Source organism: Barbatula barbatula (assembly GCF_947034865.1).
Source record: "Barbatula barbatula genome assembly, chromosome: 1".
Classification (NCBI taxonomy): Eukaryota; Metazoa; Chordata; class Actinopteri; order Cypriniformes; family Nemacheilidae; genus Barbatula; species Barbatula barbatula.
The window spans coordinates 12,890,916-12,907,674 of NC_136766.1; the positions used below are offsets into that span (position 1 = coordinate 12,890,916).

Here is a 16,759-nt window from a genome sequence, read left to right on the forward strand (position 1 = left end):
AGAATTATGATGGTACATCAAAACAAATGGTTAAATCAGAGTATTAGTGGCACAATGACAGGGAACAACATAATAAACTAGTCAGTGATACTTTAATTGTGGAAGCTCTGCACGGGTACAGAAAGAGGAGTTTCAGATTTGTACAACAAAGATTTGCGTTTAAAATCACCTTTATTGCACAGATAAAAGGAGCTCACTCAACCCTTTAAAGGAATACGTTTGTATGCCTAATACAACATAGGCGTAGTATTTAATAAAACGTTATGTTTTTACTGTATTGGTTCATAATTTTAACTGAATTTAGATCATAAAGCATTCCATTCTAATGCAGAACAATCATATTTTCTTGCCAGCAAGGGTAAAGAATAAAAGGAATAGGGTCAAGTTACAGGCTTCGACACATGACTCAGGGTTTTGGCATGCTATGTCTCCCAAGAGATTCTCAGTCTTACCCCACAAATTCAGAGCTATAGCCTGTATGGCCAAATGGAGGAGCCTGGGGGAATACCCCTCTAGACTTAATTGTGGCAGAGCCTCAGCTGTCGTCCCTTCATCCCAAAACTTCAGTTAGGCCTGACTGAGTAGGGTGACAATCATTGTGTTAAACTACCTCAGAAGCTGAAATCGACTTGTTGTCAATTTTTTTAATGACTATTTGCAATTTCGTACACTTGTTCGTACAACCATTTTGGTTTGATCATTCTACTGTAATTACGCGATGCTTGTATGGCAAACCTTCAGTTTATTAACTTATGTTGTAAGAAAAAAATAACTTCACCAAAAACTAATTACACTTCACCAAATAGCTGCATTTTCTTGTCTAGTTAAGTTTCATTTAAATTATTATTAAAATAAGTATATTATCGTTACATGTACAATAATATGAGTGTATTTGTGTAGAAAGTGGCTAACGTTGTCATGAGATATTTCTTCCAGCAGATGTCATCAGTGCTCTCTTTTTGATCAGTGCTTCAGGTAACAATATTTCATAACCCACATCTTTAATTATTTCTCTTTCTTTTATTCGAATAAGTACACGAGGTTACTTTATAATTAACATAAACTTCGATTTAGTTTCCAATGCTGTAACGGTGCAACATGTTCAGAAAACTGTTGTCTACACCCGGCTATATGAAGCTTCGTGAATCGGTTTCATCTTTTCACATGTAAATTACATCTTCACAACGAAGAGGAAATTACAAATCTGACCTCACGAGTTCAGCTCACGAGTAACACGGCTTGACAGCAGCTCGCGCGGCAAAGTCTAAAATGACATCATTCAAGCCAACGCGGACTGCTCTGTCTCTTCACATGCCTGATCATAATTACAAACCAACGCAAGACTTCTTTAAACATTTAAGGAATGATTCTGTGCATCTTCATCTCCTTCATTGTATTGTTATTTCTTCTGGGGGTTTTTTCTAAGTGAGAGTTACGAGACCTAAAACTCGTACTATGGGATAGTACCTATTCATGAATATTAATTTAGTCACGCTTTTCTGCGCTACCTTTGTTGAACTGTCTGTCATGTGTCAACGTAATATTCATGAGCTAACTGACGTTTGCTTTTACTGGTCAAACGGCACGTTACATAATTAATATTCATGAGCCAACCCTTCCCCATAGTACGATTGGTAGTTAGCCGAGTGTTTCGTGGAGCGGTTCATGCGAGGTCCTCGGCCGCTGTATATGCGCCTCCTTTTGTGCCGCTCTACTCAAGATGGCTCCTGTTTTAGAGAAGAAGCTACTGGGCGCAGTCGGTACGGGCGACACTATGGACAACAGCAACGAGGATGATGAAGGACAAAACCTCTGGTACGCTCGCACCCACAGATTTTCTAAAAGCGAATTTCATTTTGCAGGGAGAGTGTTTAGTTTGCAATGTAAATAATGTCCCGCTTTGTCACCAGCAGCCGGGTGCTGTTCAGTTCAGACGCCGGTCCCGGACGAGTCCAAAACATTTCGCACAGACTTATAAACTAACACCGGAAGAGGCTTTATGAGCGATTTACAAGCAGCTTTATGATAGAGACAGATGTCATATGTCACCGTTAATGTTCTCTTCTTGTTATTCACACTGGAACTGATTGTGTGTGATGTGGAAAAATGTGAAAGATCTTTTGTGAAAATGAATAATAATAAGTATAGACCGTTTTGTTGTACTTGTATGAGACATGTCATGAGGTCGAGATATGAGTTTGGTTTCCGATGCGATTTAACGGTTGCTGGACAGGACACCCTTCTCTGGTTTGAAATACTTGTATGATAACGTTATATGTCTCTTCCTAGATGTTAAAGTGACAGCACCTAGAAGCAGATATCAATCTAGATCTTATCAAGCTTATCTTAGCGTTTATCTGCTGCTGTCAAGAATTTAAAGTGTTGTTCTGTCATTCTTCCAGGTCGTCAATTCTCAGCGAAGTTTCCACACGCTCAAGCTCCAAGTTGCCATCTGGGAAAAATATTTTAGTTTTTGGTATGTGTATTTTGCAGATGTTTTAGTTCACAATCCTAACAGTGCATGAGTAACCTTTTAGATTTTAGTTTTATGTTGTAAAATATGAGTGATGTGATTTATTTTAGGCGAGGATGGTTCAGGAAAGACAACACTCCTGTCAAAACTGCAAGGGACGGAGCACAACAAGAAAGGCAGAGGTCTGGAATACTTGTACCTGAATGTCCAGGATGAAGACAGAGAGGGTTGGTGCAAAGTGATGTTGATGGTTAAAAGAAAAAAATACTGAAAAAAGTTTTTGATTCAGTACCTGTTTGTGATATTTTGTAGAAAACGCATTTTTCTTTAAAAAAATGTTTTTCTAGATCTGGCTCGCTGTAATGTGTGGATCCTTGATGGAGACCTGTACCACAAAAACTTGCTGAAGTTTGCAGTGACTGCTGACTCGCTGAAGGACAGTCTGGCTGTGTTTGTGGTGGACATGTCGCGGTCTTGGACCATCATGGAGTCGCTGCAGAAGTGGGCGAGCGTGCTGCGTGAACATGTGGACAAATTGAAGATCCCACCTGAGGAAATGAGAGAGATGGAGCAGAAGAGTGAGTGTTATGTTATTTTGCTTTTGGGATGAAGCGATGTGCCAAGACTAACATCTGTTCCTGCCAGTGTTACTAGTAAAATAAGTATAGAGCTCTCTGGCTGAAGGATGTACATCTGACTAGGCCAATGAACACGTGGATGTTGATACAGCTTTCTATTTTTAAAATGTGGTATCTGTGGTGAGAATTGTCTTTTTCTTCTCTTGTGGGGTTACTTCACTGGTTTGTACTCAATATTAAACACTCGGAGGCTTTCATAAGTTCTCTGTGTTCAATGTTAATGAAGCAGTAGAATGTAGATGTTTGCCAAAGCTGCACTACAATTTGTCATTTGTAGATGTGTAGTGGAGAATTGGTAATGTTTTGGTCGAAAAGTAAATCACATTTAAGTTTTAAAAAACTATGATTCTATTCGTTTTTAAGTTCAGTTTTGTTGTTCAAGTTTTAGAGTACTAATCTCTTTTTTGTATTAAGCCACAACCTGAGAGACCAGCGCTGCCTGTAGTTTATATTGGTTTAATAGCACACTCTAGTTATGAAGCACTCTTTGTCCTTTGAATTTGCATGACCTTTCAGTAAGATCCATGCTGTTAGAAGCGATTACAAATACTGCCACACTATTGTTTAATATCATGAATAAAGCTTTGCTAAGGATCGTCCTGGTTTCTTGACGTTTTTAGATTTTGTAGTCGATATCTTTGCCCTAAAACATTGAGGTATAATGCAGTCAGAGTCATAGTGTAGTTATGGACGGTAACTGCAGGTACGTTTTCCTTTCATAAACACATGCCAGGGCTGTACGTTAACCTTTTTTTGCACAAAGCACTGGTGCCACAGAGGTTTCAAGTTTTGGTCAAACAGTTGTAGCACAAGTATAAAACGTCTGTTATATTAGAAAATATATATATACACATAGCAAATATTTATGTATAGTTTATCACATAAATAGGCAGGTAAATGACTAAGGACGTTTATGTTACATTTGGGCAAATTAAGGCCATAAAATATAGTTTTTGCCCATGTTCCTTTTTCTGTTTGAATGTTTCTGAGTTCAGTGTTCCCATTCTTTGACTCTACAACAATTATGTATTTGTACACATACCGTAGGATGCTATTATATTATTTACTATGGTAAACTGCAGTTAAATGAAACTGTGCAGCTCTTTCACATTTACGCGAAACAAGCAGATAACATATTCATAAAGCCAGATTTATGAATTTTCATATTTGGGTGAAGTTTCCCTTAAACATGTATTTGAACTAGGCCAGCATCTGTAATATGAATTGAGAGGATGAGCACTCAGACTTGATTTGAGAAGTTTTCTAGCTTGTTTTATCCAAACAGGGATATGAGTGCAGAAGGGGAAGTGGCTTAGAAATTGTATTTTAGCTTGCATATGAAATATCAAGTGCAGTGGTTTACATCACTGCTGTTGTACTCTGAGTCATTAAGGATCTTTTGCTCGTTGCTCCTGTTCAAATCGCATCACCATAATTTAATAATGAATAGTCTTGTAATATTCTTCAGCAGATAGCTGTTTGGTTATTATTTTAATATTTTGCGGCAGATTAACAAAAACACAGTTTAAAACGTAACATATCGAATTTAAAAACCATATTTATAAAGGCAATAATAATGTTTTTATTTAAGGCTAAAATAGAAGCCAGCGAAGGCATTATTTGGTTCTCTTTCAATTTCTGCGACCTGTCCATTATATTCCTCATATGTTTAGTACTGCTATCAGGTTGTTTATTTAAAATGTAGAGCTACATTTTACAAAGCAAAAATCATCCTCTAATGCCAGGCAGTTGCAAGTATATATAGTTGGTTTGTTGGGTATATTGAATCAAGGCCCAATGTGATGAGAGGCTACGACTTTACAAACTACCCTTCAGTTTTGTAAAACAGACCCGCCCAGAAACGGAGTCAGTGCTTCCTTAAGCTAAAGTCAACTTAAAAGGAACAAGGGTCGATGATGTCATCGTTGTAGTGGGATAGTGGATTTAAGCTTTCTTGGTGTTGCATCATGGTCCGCTCTATTGGACATTCCTGACATTCAACGCTTTGCTGTGAGCAGGATGGGCAGAATGCTGGTGTAAAAACAGAAGCAGTTTAACAGAGCAGCTTTACTTAAACCACTGTGCTACAACATAGTATTTCACAGCTCTTAGTCAGCTAACACTCAGTAAAAAAAGAAGTGTATGAAAAAGTATATGTTTTAAAAAATGTTAATGCATTTTTTAAACCCTTTCTTTTCCTAAATGTTCAATGTATAAATACATTTAGTATTGCACATGCTTTGTGAATAAATGTCAACATTATTCCATATTAATGGTCTTAATGAAGTTGGCTTTCAGATTCCTTAACATGGTTAATACCTTTTAATACTGTACATTAGTCCTGTGACTGTCCCCACCCTTGTTTGTGGAAGCTGGTCAAAGTTGACAATAGAAAGTGAATGTAAACTCAACTGGTGCTTCTTATTGGACACGTAGACGTTATTGTTTTAACAATGGGTCATTCTCACTGCAGGTTTTTTAATTGCTAACAAGCGCTTGTCAATATTAAAGTACTTTTTCTAAACTCTTAACACAGTTAATAAATACAAGCTCTAGTTTTCAAAATGATGAATGCCTTTTTCAAGATATGCTTACCTTATCAAGACACAGCAAACCTGATTCAAAATAGAGTAATTCGGTCAAAACATTTGCGCTAGTTTTCTATATCCAACAGGAACATATAGTCAATCATAGCCCATAGACTGTAAAAGTGCTAACAAGCAATTGCATTACAAAAACTGCACTTTCAGTTTCAGTTCGACCTGTATAGAACATACATTATGAAAGTCAGTCTGCTGTAAACACATTTGTTTTTTTATTGTGGTGTAAATTTTTCTTTTCTGTATAACAATTATTCAGTGTGGATTCGTTTTAGATAGGGGAGAGCGGGGCACAATGTAACGCAAAAAAAAAACAGGTATTGTTCTGCTTTTGTTGAAACTAGTAACTTGGTATAAGCACCTATTGTATTATTGCTCCTGTATGACATATTGCTTTATTGCTCCCTGAACTCTCTGTAAGTCGTTTTTGGATAAAAGCGTCTGCTTAAGGAATAAATGTAAATTTAACGCTTTTTGGATTCAGCTCAATCGCTTTAAAAAATATTTGATATCAGTTAATTATATTTTTACACAAACATACAAATCTCTATTACCAATGAACACTTCAAGTTTGTTTCTAGAACCTACCGTTACCAGCAAAAGTCACAGAAGTGCAAACGTTACCACACAATTGCAGCAAAAATGGGTGGGGTTCATTGGGAATTTTCTGGCAATAAACTGAAGGTGGATATTGGGTCTCATTCACTAAGCATGCGTACGCACAAATTTGTGCATGAAACCTGCGTACGACTGTTTCACAAACATGTCATGATTCACAAAAATTTTCGTTCAAGAGAAAAGATAGGAACTTTCTTACCTTCTCTCTCTTCCTCTCTCTAAGACAAATGACAAAATGCATGTTTCATCTCAGGATAATAGTTTTATATGTTAAATGAACTCTGCAAACAGCGTGTCTGTATAAAAGGTTTTTTATTGTGTATGAACTGAATTTGAGGACTGAGCACTTGGAAGTACTTGCGAGAACGTGTCTGTAGACAGCTTCACATGTGTTTGCCTGGAGTAACTTTGACTTATGTGGTGACAGGCTGAAAGCTCTAATATAGAGATGGACTGTGTGTGTTTTATGCAAATGACCAAACTTGTGCACGCGGCCGCTCATTTAGAATACCCCAAAATCACTAACATTAGGACGAGGTTAAGAAACAATTCATGTGTTGTGAATTAGGTATAAAGACCTTTGTGGGACTTTCAAATGTGCGTATGAATATGAAAAATCTACGCAATTATTAGTGAATGAGACCCCATATGTTTGTACATTTCTTTATAAGATAGATATCCACACATTTGACATCCCTCATCTAACCATCCCTCTATTACAGATCAATACATATGGATATTTATATTTGAAAATGATACACAATTATAAAAAATAATAGTCAACTACTATCGATGATAGTTTCAGTATGGTGCTTTGTTTTAGATGATATGGTTGGATTTGGTGACTTGCACACCCAACTGAGAAAAAAAATACATGATGAAAAAGTTTACTTTTATGTATGAAAACGCAAACTTTCAAAACTTTCCAAAACAGAGTGAAGTAATCATCAGTAGTATGTGACTGCTGCTGTAAAGGCTTTATTAGCAATATATGTAATTGCTGTCAGTAATAATAGCAATAGTAATAGCAAAAATAAAACAAAATAACGGACCAAAAATGCACAGAAAAAAGTTTAGTTCTAATCTATATGATCTTCAGCATTTGGGTGCTTATGATCATGTAATGGACTTCAACTCAGATTGAGATTGGAATCAGCTATTTTTCAATGATCACTAACAAGAAATTTCTTATCAGGTCTTTTACTGTAAGCTGCTGTTGTTTCAGAAGAAGAAGAGGTTTTTTACTATATTTAGGGTTTGGAACATAAGTTCTTCATTTTTGTCATGCTGTGTTTAAGTATTTATAAAAACGATAAGAAAGATCCATAAATTTGGGGGTGTTAGCAATTGAAAAAAACTGTAAAATGGTGAAACCGTGAAAGGATCAGGACAGTAATGTAAAAAAAATCATTATGTGTCTTTAGCCAGGGCAGTAGCATTGAGGCCATTTTTTTATAAAAGTCGGAAGACGTGATATGAACACATGGCTTGACATTAGGCATTGTCATGTGGTTGTCCTTCGCACAAATTTGTCATTCACTTGTCTGAGTAGGAATATTACTACGAAGATAAAGAAAATTCTATTTAATTTGAAGTGTCAACTAAATTGTTTTCGGATTCTGATTGGTCCAAGTTTGCTTAGAAGGGTTTTACCTAGTGTCTGTACACAGGCAAGCCGTGATTTTTATTAGTGTCAGGGCTGTATCTTTTTGGCCCATAGCACTGCTGCTACAGAGGTTAAAAGTTTTACAGCACAGACCAAACAGTTCATGGTTAACAAAAACAATCATCATTAAGTAAATATGCAAAATTACAATGTTATTTTTAAGTTCTGTGTATTTCATTTAGAGGTATCTTTTCCCACCTAAATTACTGTAGTATGTTATTTACTATAGTTAAACTGCCGTAAAATTCCTAGATACTACAGTGTTTTTTAACCTTACTATAGTATACTACAGTGTTTACTACAGTTTATAAATTTACTACAAGGGTACTTCAATTTCTTTTAGCACTGTTCAAACTACAGTATTGTTTAGTCTGTGTCTTTTTTAGTCTAATGTTCAAGTTAACAGGACAAGCAAACAAGCGTTAATGTCGGAACATGTGTCTGTTGAATTCTTTTTAAGAAGGATGACTGTGTGTTAAAAATCAGTTTCCCTTTAAAAGATCATTCAAATGTCCCCAATGCAGTCTTTGTTGAAGAATATTCAGATCTTGACTCATAATGAAAGTGGTGTAGTCTGATCAATATCAGTTTAAGATTCCTACATACACTTGGTTTGAATCGGTAAGACAGTTTATAGATTTTCTTGAAATGCAAGGTTGGGATCTCTGGCTCCTGTGGAAACCTGGTTAAGCTCCAGAAGGCAGGGTGTGTATAATTGCATGTGATTCAACCAGTGTTCCAGGTAATATGGGGTCAGATTATGTGTTAAATATACTCCAAAATAATTTTAAAGTATCTACTCTGTTATTCAAGCAGTACTGGAGCTGGTTCTTTAATGGTACGTTAAAGGAAGTTGTTTAGCTTGCTTTGCTTTCTGGGCAATCTGAAGCTGCATTCTTAAGGTTCCTGAGGAAGCCCACCCCACACCACCTCCTGTCTCTCTACCAACGCATAACATCACTACAGCCACACTTTCATACATCATTACCATGCTCTTTCTATACACTCATGTGTCAGCCCTGATCAGACTTTGTTTTGGTTGCTGTGCTAATTCTGTAGAATGAATTTACTACATTTATGTAGTTTCTGTTAGGCTCAACATACCTCGATGCAATTCCAGACTTTTGAGCGAGCATTAATGTTTTATAAACAAAGGCTATTTGTATTCATTTCTGAGGCTGGTGATATTATTATATGTCTCTCTTTATCTTCTGCAGTGGTAAAGGCCTTCCAGGAGTACGTAGAACCAGAAGAAGCCACGCCAAGTTCACCCCAGAGACGAGCCCCCGCCGCTGCGGGAGAAGACGACAGTGTGTTGCTGCCCTTAGGAGACAACGTCCTCACACACAACCTGGGCATTCCAGTGCTAATAGTTTGTACAAAGGTATTAAAGTAAAAAATTGACATTCTAGCCACATTTTTACATGAGCCTGTTTAATATAAGAAGTCAAGGCTTTCAATGTTAGTCAGATTATTTTAGGTACATTTGAAGTCATGTGTAAGTGAATGTTAGGGTGAATGTTTATTTCTGTTCTAGTTTCAAAATCGATTAGTTGTTTAGCTCTGTGGTATGGGCACTGGGTGTGTGTCCTTTTTTAATTTGTTGTGTTGTCTTTGAGGAGATGAAACGCTCTCTTTATTAAGTGTCAGTAGCCTGCAGGTCCAGAGCTGCAGACTCACCATGTCCCCCTCACATGCTCTCTGTGATCAGGACACACTCAATGATCTTTTCTATTGTTAGCCTCCCTCCAGCCCTGAGAATGTTCAAAATCAGCTAGTTAGGCCTTTGAACTCAATGCTCAGTTGTTTTTGATCACTTAGCCTCGTATCATTACAAACAAAAACCACAGAGAGCATTTGTCTCTGGCACTACAATGCTAGCTTGATGGAATAAAATATTTTCTTTATTGTAATATCTCTGTATGTATACATCATCATTAGCTGATTGTATTATGCAGTATTGTGATTTAATACACAAAAATATATTTCTGTAGAACAGGGGTATCCAACCTTTATGTAAACGAGGGCTACCAAAATATCTAAAACATTCAAACTTTAAACATGTGATGCCTTATTTTTACGCTCACAGAACCGAATTCAGTTTTCTTTCATATTTTAAAGCTTATAACACTTGCTAATAATAACCTTTCGTGATGATGTAGCACTTGGCCGATCAGTATAGTCACAGATTTGTCAGCTGTCTTGAGCATTATTGGTGATCCCTGTGTTTAGCGGGCACCTTACAGAGTTCATGCGGACCCACGGGCACCACGTTGGAGACCACTGCTGTAGAATATGCGTGTGGTGAAGGTCAGCGGTGCCTGTGACGAGCAACAATGAGTTTGCATTTGAGCAAAACTGATCTGTCCAAGATATTTATATGTCATGATGCAGCCTCCTGGATTTTTTGCAGTCTAGCTAGCCCCCCCTCTTCCTTTCAAAACCATTATAGCTGGCAGTCAGCCACAACATGAGTCATTCTTAAACATGGCTGCCGAACGGCTAATTGGGTTTGACTATGATTTTTTGGTTGCATGACCTTACTTAAATAGAAAGATGTTTTGCAAAATGTTACACTTTTACACTGTTTAATGAAAAGGAATGGGAACTGGGTTGTTATGCTCACCAAAAAAAAACTTAAAACTGTTACACATCTTTGAGAACTTTGTGAGAAGCAAACCAAAATCATTGAAGAATTTGAAAGAAGAACACATTTAAACTTGGGATTGATATATTTCAATAATGTCTAAACCTCTTAAATCAGTAAATTAGTTTAACAACTGAAAGGGGGAAAAAGCAGTTTTGAAAGTCTGTCTGTTTTCCAGTGTGATGCTGTCAGTGTATTGGAGAAGGAGCATGACTACAGAGAGGAGCATTTCGACTTCATGCAGTCACATATTCGACGGTTCTGCCTACAATGTATCCTACTCACTCAGGTTCAACGAACACGGGTATTGTTTTGTAAAGTCACTCTTCTTGATGCAGAACACATCCTTAACCAAATCCCACAGATGGAGCCGGCTTGATTTACACGTCTGTCAAAGAAGAAAAGAACCTGGACCTCCTCTACAAATACATGGTGCACAAAATATATGACTTCCATTTCACCACGGCTGCCTTAGTTGTGGAGAAAGATGCTGTGTTCATGTGAGATCTCCTGCAAATAAACTTGATATTGTTCTCTTTGGTTGAATGTAAGCATATTCTTTCTAGTTTCCTCTTTCAAAACCATTTTTCATTCTATGCAGTCCGTCCGGATGGGATAATGAGAAGAAAATTGCCATCCTACACGAAAACTTTACAACGGTTCGACCTGAAGATCCTTTTGAGGACTTCATAACGAAACCTCCAGTACGAAAGGTACAAAGAGTTTAGAATTAAAATGTCTTCTTTGTGATCACATTAAACTTGTTGTACATTAAAACAAAATTATCTTATTTTTTGTCTCTTGAGTTGGTGCATGACAAGGAAATCATTGCGGAGGATGAGCAAGTGTTTCTCATGAAGCAGCAGGTTTGTTTATAAAGGGGATAAATGCTGTTGCTTTAAGCTCCCTGACCAATCGGAAGCTAGTCATATTTTAGTTGTAATGCCTACTTCTGCCTTACAGTCATTGTTAGCCAAGCAGCCAGCCACACCAACAAGAGGAACTGTAAGTGTGACCTCACAAACCACACACCTTACTTATAGTTGATACAACTCGTATGTGTTACAATTTCAAGCACATTTATGCTATCTGACAGACATACAAATCATTGTAAATAAATGTATTAATTTAAAGCTTTTAAATTGCTTTTGTGCTTTCCTTACACTTTTTGTGTGTGTGTTTGCGAACAGGAATCTCCAGCCCGAACTGCATCGGCTTCACCTCGGCCAGCAGGCCGGACAGGCCCCACCAATGTGGCCAGCGTCTCACCCATGACTGCAGTGAAGAAACCAGACCCCAACATGAAAGGTAAAAACTCTCGCCTCGCAAGATTATACGCAACACTTGATGCAGCTTTGTGATGACATTGCTCCCTATTCATCCAAGTGAAATGAATCGCAAGATTGTGCTGTGTGCAGTCAAGCAAAAACAATGTTTCTGTTAGTCTAAAATATACGCATCTCATTTTCTAAGCTCTTTAAGACACTGCCCTCTGGAGGGAACTGTTGGAATAATTCCCTAGACAACAGATTTCTGAATTGTTTTAGCTGGTGTGGGGAACAACTTGAAATTAGTTAAACCTCAAAATCAAAAGTAAATGTTAATTGTTTTTTGTTTTTGTTAAATATTAGTTCATTTCCAGCTTGGTGGTATTTTAGTTACTTTAATGATTTAAAATCATAACCAAAGCTTAAAATAATAATTTTTATCATGTTTATGATAGATGCATCTTTGCTGTTGAATGTCAGACAGAGTCAGTAAGCCTTGGGCTTACTCTTACTCTTGTTTGCCTAAATATATTTTTTTAGCCACCTGAGGTCATTCTGTTCTATTTGTGAATGTTTATAGGTGCAGCGGCAAATGAGGGAGTGCTGGCCAACTTCTTCAACAGTCTGCTGAGTAAAAAGACGGGTGTACCTAGTAGTCCTGGGTCACCGGGGGCAGGAGCAGGGGTACAGGGCTCTGCCAAGAAAACAGGTAAATTCGACCTTTTCCAGCCACAGGAGTGAATCTCACGTAACCTATAAGAAATGTGTGGAACATTTTTCACCAAAAATCTAAAGATAAAATAAGAATGGTTTTGTTTTGTAATTATAAAGAAAATTGACTAATTCTAATGAAAATAATGTTATTATAATGAGAATCAATTCTTTGGAAAATTCACTTATATAATATATAATATAATATAATGAAAATGTGGTACATAAAAAGATATGCAGTGACCTTGACTTTTTCAAGATTCACCCAAACATCACGAAAATGTTCTTCTGTTATGTCTGGAGAATGCTGTTTTTTAAACTTTTACTTGTAGAGCAAGAGATAGTAGCCACGAAGAATGGGCTTAAAAGCCGAGTGACTGCACAGTGAATGGTGATGTTCCATACTTGCTTGTTTAACCAACCCAAGATGAAGTGAAGTCCACGTCTTACCGTTTCCAGTTAAAAATATATATTTTGTGGCATTTTTTCACTTAAACATAAGATATTAACACATTGTTATGCTTTTTACCTACTGTAATGGCCCAAGCATCTACATGACACTGCATGGATAAACAATAGGGAGAATTCATGTATATACTGTATTTGCTTGTTGGAGAGCATTAGCATGGCATTTATGCATCCTAGAGAAACAATTGCATGCTTTTTAAACGTCTTTCCTCATTAAGCCACACTCCATTAGCGTACCAGCATGCTGCACTGAACCACATTCACCAAACTGGTTCCCACTTATCTGCCCCGTGTTGTATTTATACATGACACTACAGGAAATTACTCTTGTTTTTCTCTCATTTTTTCAAGGGCAGAAGCCGGGTTTGACTGACGTCCAGGCTGAACTGGATCGAATGACTCGTAAATCTGACTCTATGGTAACGGCCAACACCCCAGCAACAGAGAACGAGGCATGAGCACGCCTACATCATCCACTCTGGAAATCAACCATATAACAACATAAAGGAGCAAAAAAGCTATTCATGACCAAAATTCTCCCCTCAGCTTGTGTGTCAATCAGAAAACAGACCATGATTTACAGAAAGTGTTGGGATTCTGTATGGATGTGTAGGCCCTGATGTTATGGGGGAAAGAAAGGTAGATATTTGAAAAGACGCAACTGCTTTTTGTCTTTGTTTGTTTGTTTTCCCAGACCTGTATGTTTGTTTTGCTGTGAATATTGTTGGTGAGGCAGGTCAGTGAATGGGTGCTCTCTTTTAAGAAGGCAGTCAGACATCTGCATTGTGGGGCCTTGCTTAGCTTGGGGAATTCTAACCCTATCAATTCCCCTCCTCCCAACAAGCACAGAAGCGATCTGCCATTTTGAATAACAGCAGTGGCTTAGCATGTTGCATTCAGCTACAACAACTGCTTGAAAGTTAAAAAATATTGAAAACTCTTGCAAAATAGTATATACTTGCAAAAAGTATAAGGTGTGTAAAACAGTTACATTTATGCTGATGTATTTATAAAAAAAAGAAAACAAATCAAGTTTTTATTTTATTTTCTCTGCAGTGAAATGTTAAGTTTCCCTTAACATGGGTAACATCACTGATGTCATGACACTAATGACAATACACATACGCCTTCAGCATATAAAAATGGCGACCTCGAAACACCGCCTCGTCAGATTATGTAAATATTTGCTATACAGCTTTGATTAGATTTTTTTTGTATAAAATTAAATTATCTAAACAATTTATGAAGAACTATTTCAGATGAAACAAGCATTGGGCAACAGGCCGATCATTTTCTTTTGGCTTTGGTTGTATTTGGAGGAGAGGGGCAGGGCAGCATCTTTCTAATATAACTCCCAAGTGCCTGGCACAGTATACTGTTTGTGTCATAGTGGAGGTGCTTGTCTCCAAAATAGGAATTGCACTGTAGCATCAATGGTCCATTAGTTCTTTTTACGTCCTCTTGTCTATTGCTTCATGTAATTTATTTGTTTTCTTTGGAAACGTGGTAACTGCTATTTTGCTTCCTTCAGTGGCCTATATCTTTTTTTTGCTGCCATATGGAGCTTGCCTTTCTTTTTTTTTCCGAATGTCAAAATATCCATATAAAACATGATTAGGATTTTGGGAGGCATTTTCTCCAACCCCCAAATCGAAATTGTGACTTAAACCACTAGCACTAATCTCATTTGGCCAAGTGACGGACTGTATGTCATTCTAATACATTTACCAGACGTTTTTCATAGGGCCGTATAAAAAAATGATATACTGTTCTGCAAAGTGTCGATGTCCCTGTAGGCAAATTCTGCCAAATGTTTTTTTTGTGCACTTCCTTAGTGCCCAATGGAAGTGACGACATTGCCTTCGGTGTAGCGTTTACTGTTGTCACTCCACCTGCTCTGTTCTCTTTACTCAGGGTAGATCTGAGTTAATACAACCGCCTTGTTCATCTTCCTAATGAGTTTATAAGTAATCTTGACATTTGTCAACATATTCTTCCACTACTGCTACTGTAACATTGCATCGTTCGTGCTTTTGACTGAACATGGGTTTATGAGCTTTGGAACTTGACAGGTCATTCAGAGCTTTGATGTAATGGTTTTGATTTCTTAAGTTTCTTAACCTTGATGTTGGTATTCATGATATTCAAGCAAAAACTGTAAATGGAGCAGCTACCGTGGCTTTTAAATTCATTTTGTTTTCAGATGAAAAGGGAAAACTCTGAGAATTTGGAATCTGGAACCAAAGATGTAGAATCCACATGTTATGTCTATGTCGAGTAGCTGGCCTAAAATCCTCCAAGGTGGCCTCTCTTTTGGTTTAGTATGGAGAAGCCATCATTCCAGAATGGATCTTTCTGCTTTCTGTGGTGTCGTGTTCTGTGTCAGAATAGTCCACAAGAGTTTTAAGTCCTTTTTTAAGCTCATCAAGGGAATAGATCACAAGATGTGTAGAATGTACTGTGGTTTTGCGTGAATTTGTAAGAAAGAAAAATCTCATACCAAACGAGAAATAAGGAAGTTGAATGAAATTGCATTTTATGCTACATAACAATGCTTACGTTTCCATTTATGACTGGCAGGGCTTAACGCATTTGCTGATATTCAAGCACAACATTATGTCAGGACTATATACCACTCATTTTAGCGGTTTGTGGTTTTTCATCTATTCAGATTGTGTAAAGAACTTCTTGGGCTGTTGTATTTCAAACTTTGATCACATGTATCGTTCTGCCTACATTCAAAACCACTTAATATAATCTTAAATGCACTTATTTCATTGCATTCTCTGAGTTTGCTGTGTGACTGAATTCTCACAATATGAATCTCACTGACACATTCCTGTAAACGTAGCTCCTTTTCCCCCCAAGACTCGGCAAGACTCGGCATAAAAAAATCTTAAACATTTGTTGTTCATTCATATTTGTTAAGTTGTCAAAAGCAACATGTTTTTCAACTTTTTTTTATTTAACACAAATTTGACAGTTGCTGATTTTAATACAAGCTTAATGCAAATGTAGACAAAACGTTTAATAGAAATTTGAAAAGCTAACAAGCTATGCCTGAAGTACTTGAAAAATGCTTCCTTACACAGAACACTGTTTTCCCAAAGGATACTACACAACACATGTTGAAGTTTAGGGGTGCCTACCAAAAGAAACAAGTTTTCTTTGGCCTTGGATTCAATCATTTTCCCCTGAATTGGGGATGATTGCAGTTATATGATGAACAACGCATTTTGTATTTCATTCGGTGTAGGGTGGGAATTGTTCACTCTGTGCTGTATAATCTTTCCAATATGCACTTACCCCGTTAGAAAGAAAATGTTGAGAAAATGCTTTAGCTTTCCAAATTTTCTATACAGGAATTAAAGACCTTTCTATTCACAAAGGACTGTTTTGTGTTGTACATTGAAGTGAGTCTGATTGTATGGCTTTTACCTGATGCAGAATACAGCCATGTTGAATCTTGCTTTTAATGCAAACAAAGATAAGGAAACGTCTTTTTTTCAGTCCTGGCTTAAATAAAATACAAATACAAGCAACTACCAGTGTTTTTCTTGGGCTGTCGTTATTCAAACTTTGATCACATGTATCGGAAAAGCTCATATATTGGTATTAAATATTGCAAAAATCATGTTAAATTTTATGTCTATATTTATAATATTTTAAC

General features: G+C 37.1%; 1 protein-coding gene across 2 annotated transcripts; it reads left to right on the top strand.

Annotated features, from left to right (window-relative positions):
* Positions 1–1,622: 1,622 nt before the first annotated feature.
* dync1li2 (dynein, cytoplasmic 1, light intermediate chain 2) lies at positions 1,623–16,608 on the top strand. 2 transcript variants are annotated; one of them, XM_079457518.1, is made up of 13 exons: positions 1,623–1,815; positions 2,403–2,476; positions 2,584–2,700; positions 2,821–3,051; positions 9,213–9,379; positions 10,821–10,914; positions 11,007–11,142; positions 11,244–11,355; positions 11,449–11,508; positions 11,606–11,647; positions 11,833–11,950; positions 12,491–12,619; positions 13,441–16,608. In XM_079457518.1, exons 1-13 carry the CDS (start codon positions 1,721–1,723, stop codon positions 13,545–13,547), a joined length of 1,482 nt encoding a protein of 493 aa, XP_079313644.1. In that variant the 5' UTR covers positions 1,623–1,720; the 3' UTR covers positions 13,548–16,608. The 2 variants fall into 2 exon arrangements, with proteins under 2 accessions (XP_079313644.1, XP_079313645.1); XM_079457519.1 differs by having other exon boundaries at positions 13,446–16,608.
* The last annotated feature ends 151 nt before the right edge of the window (positions 16,609–16,759 follow it).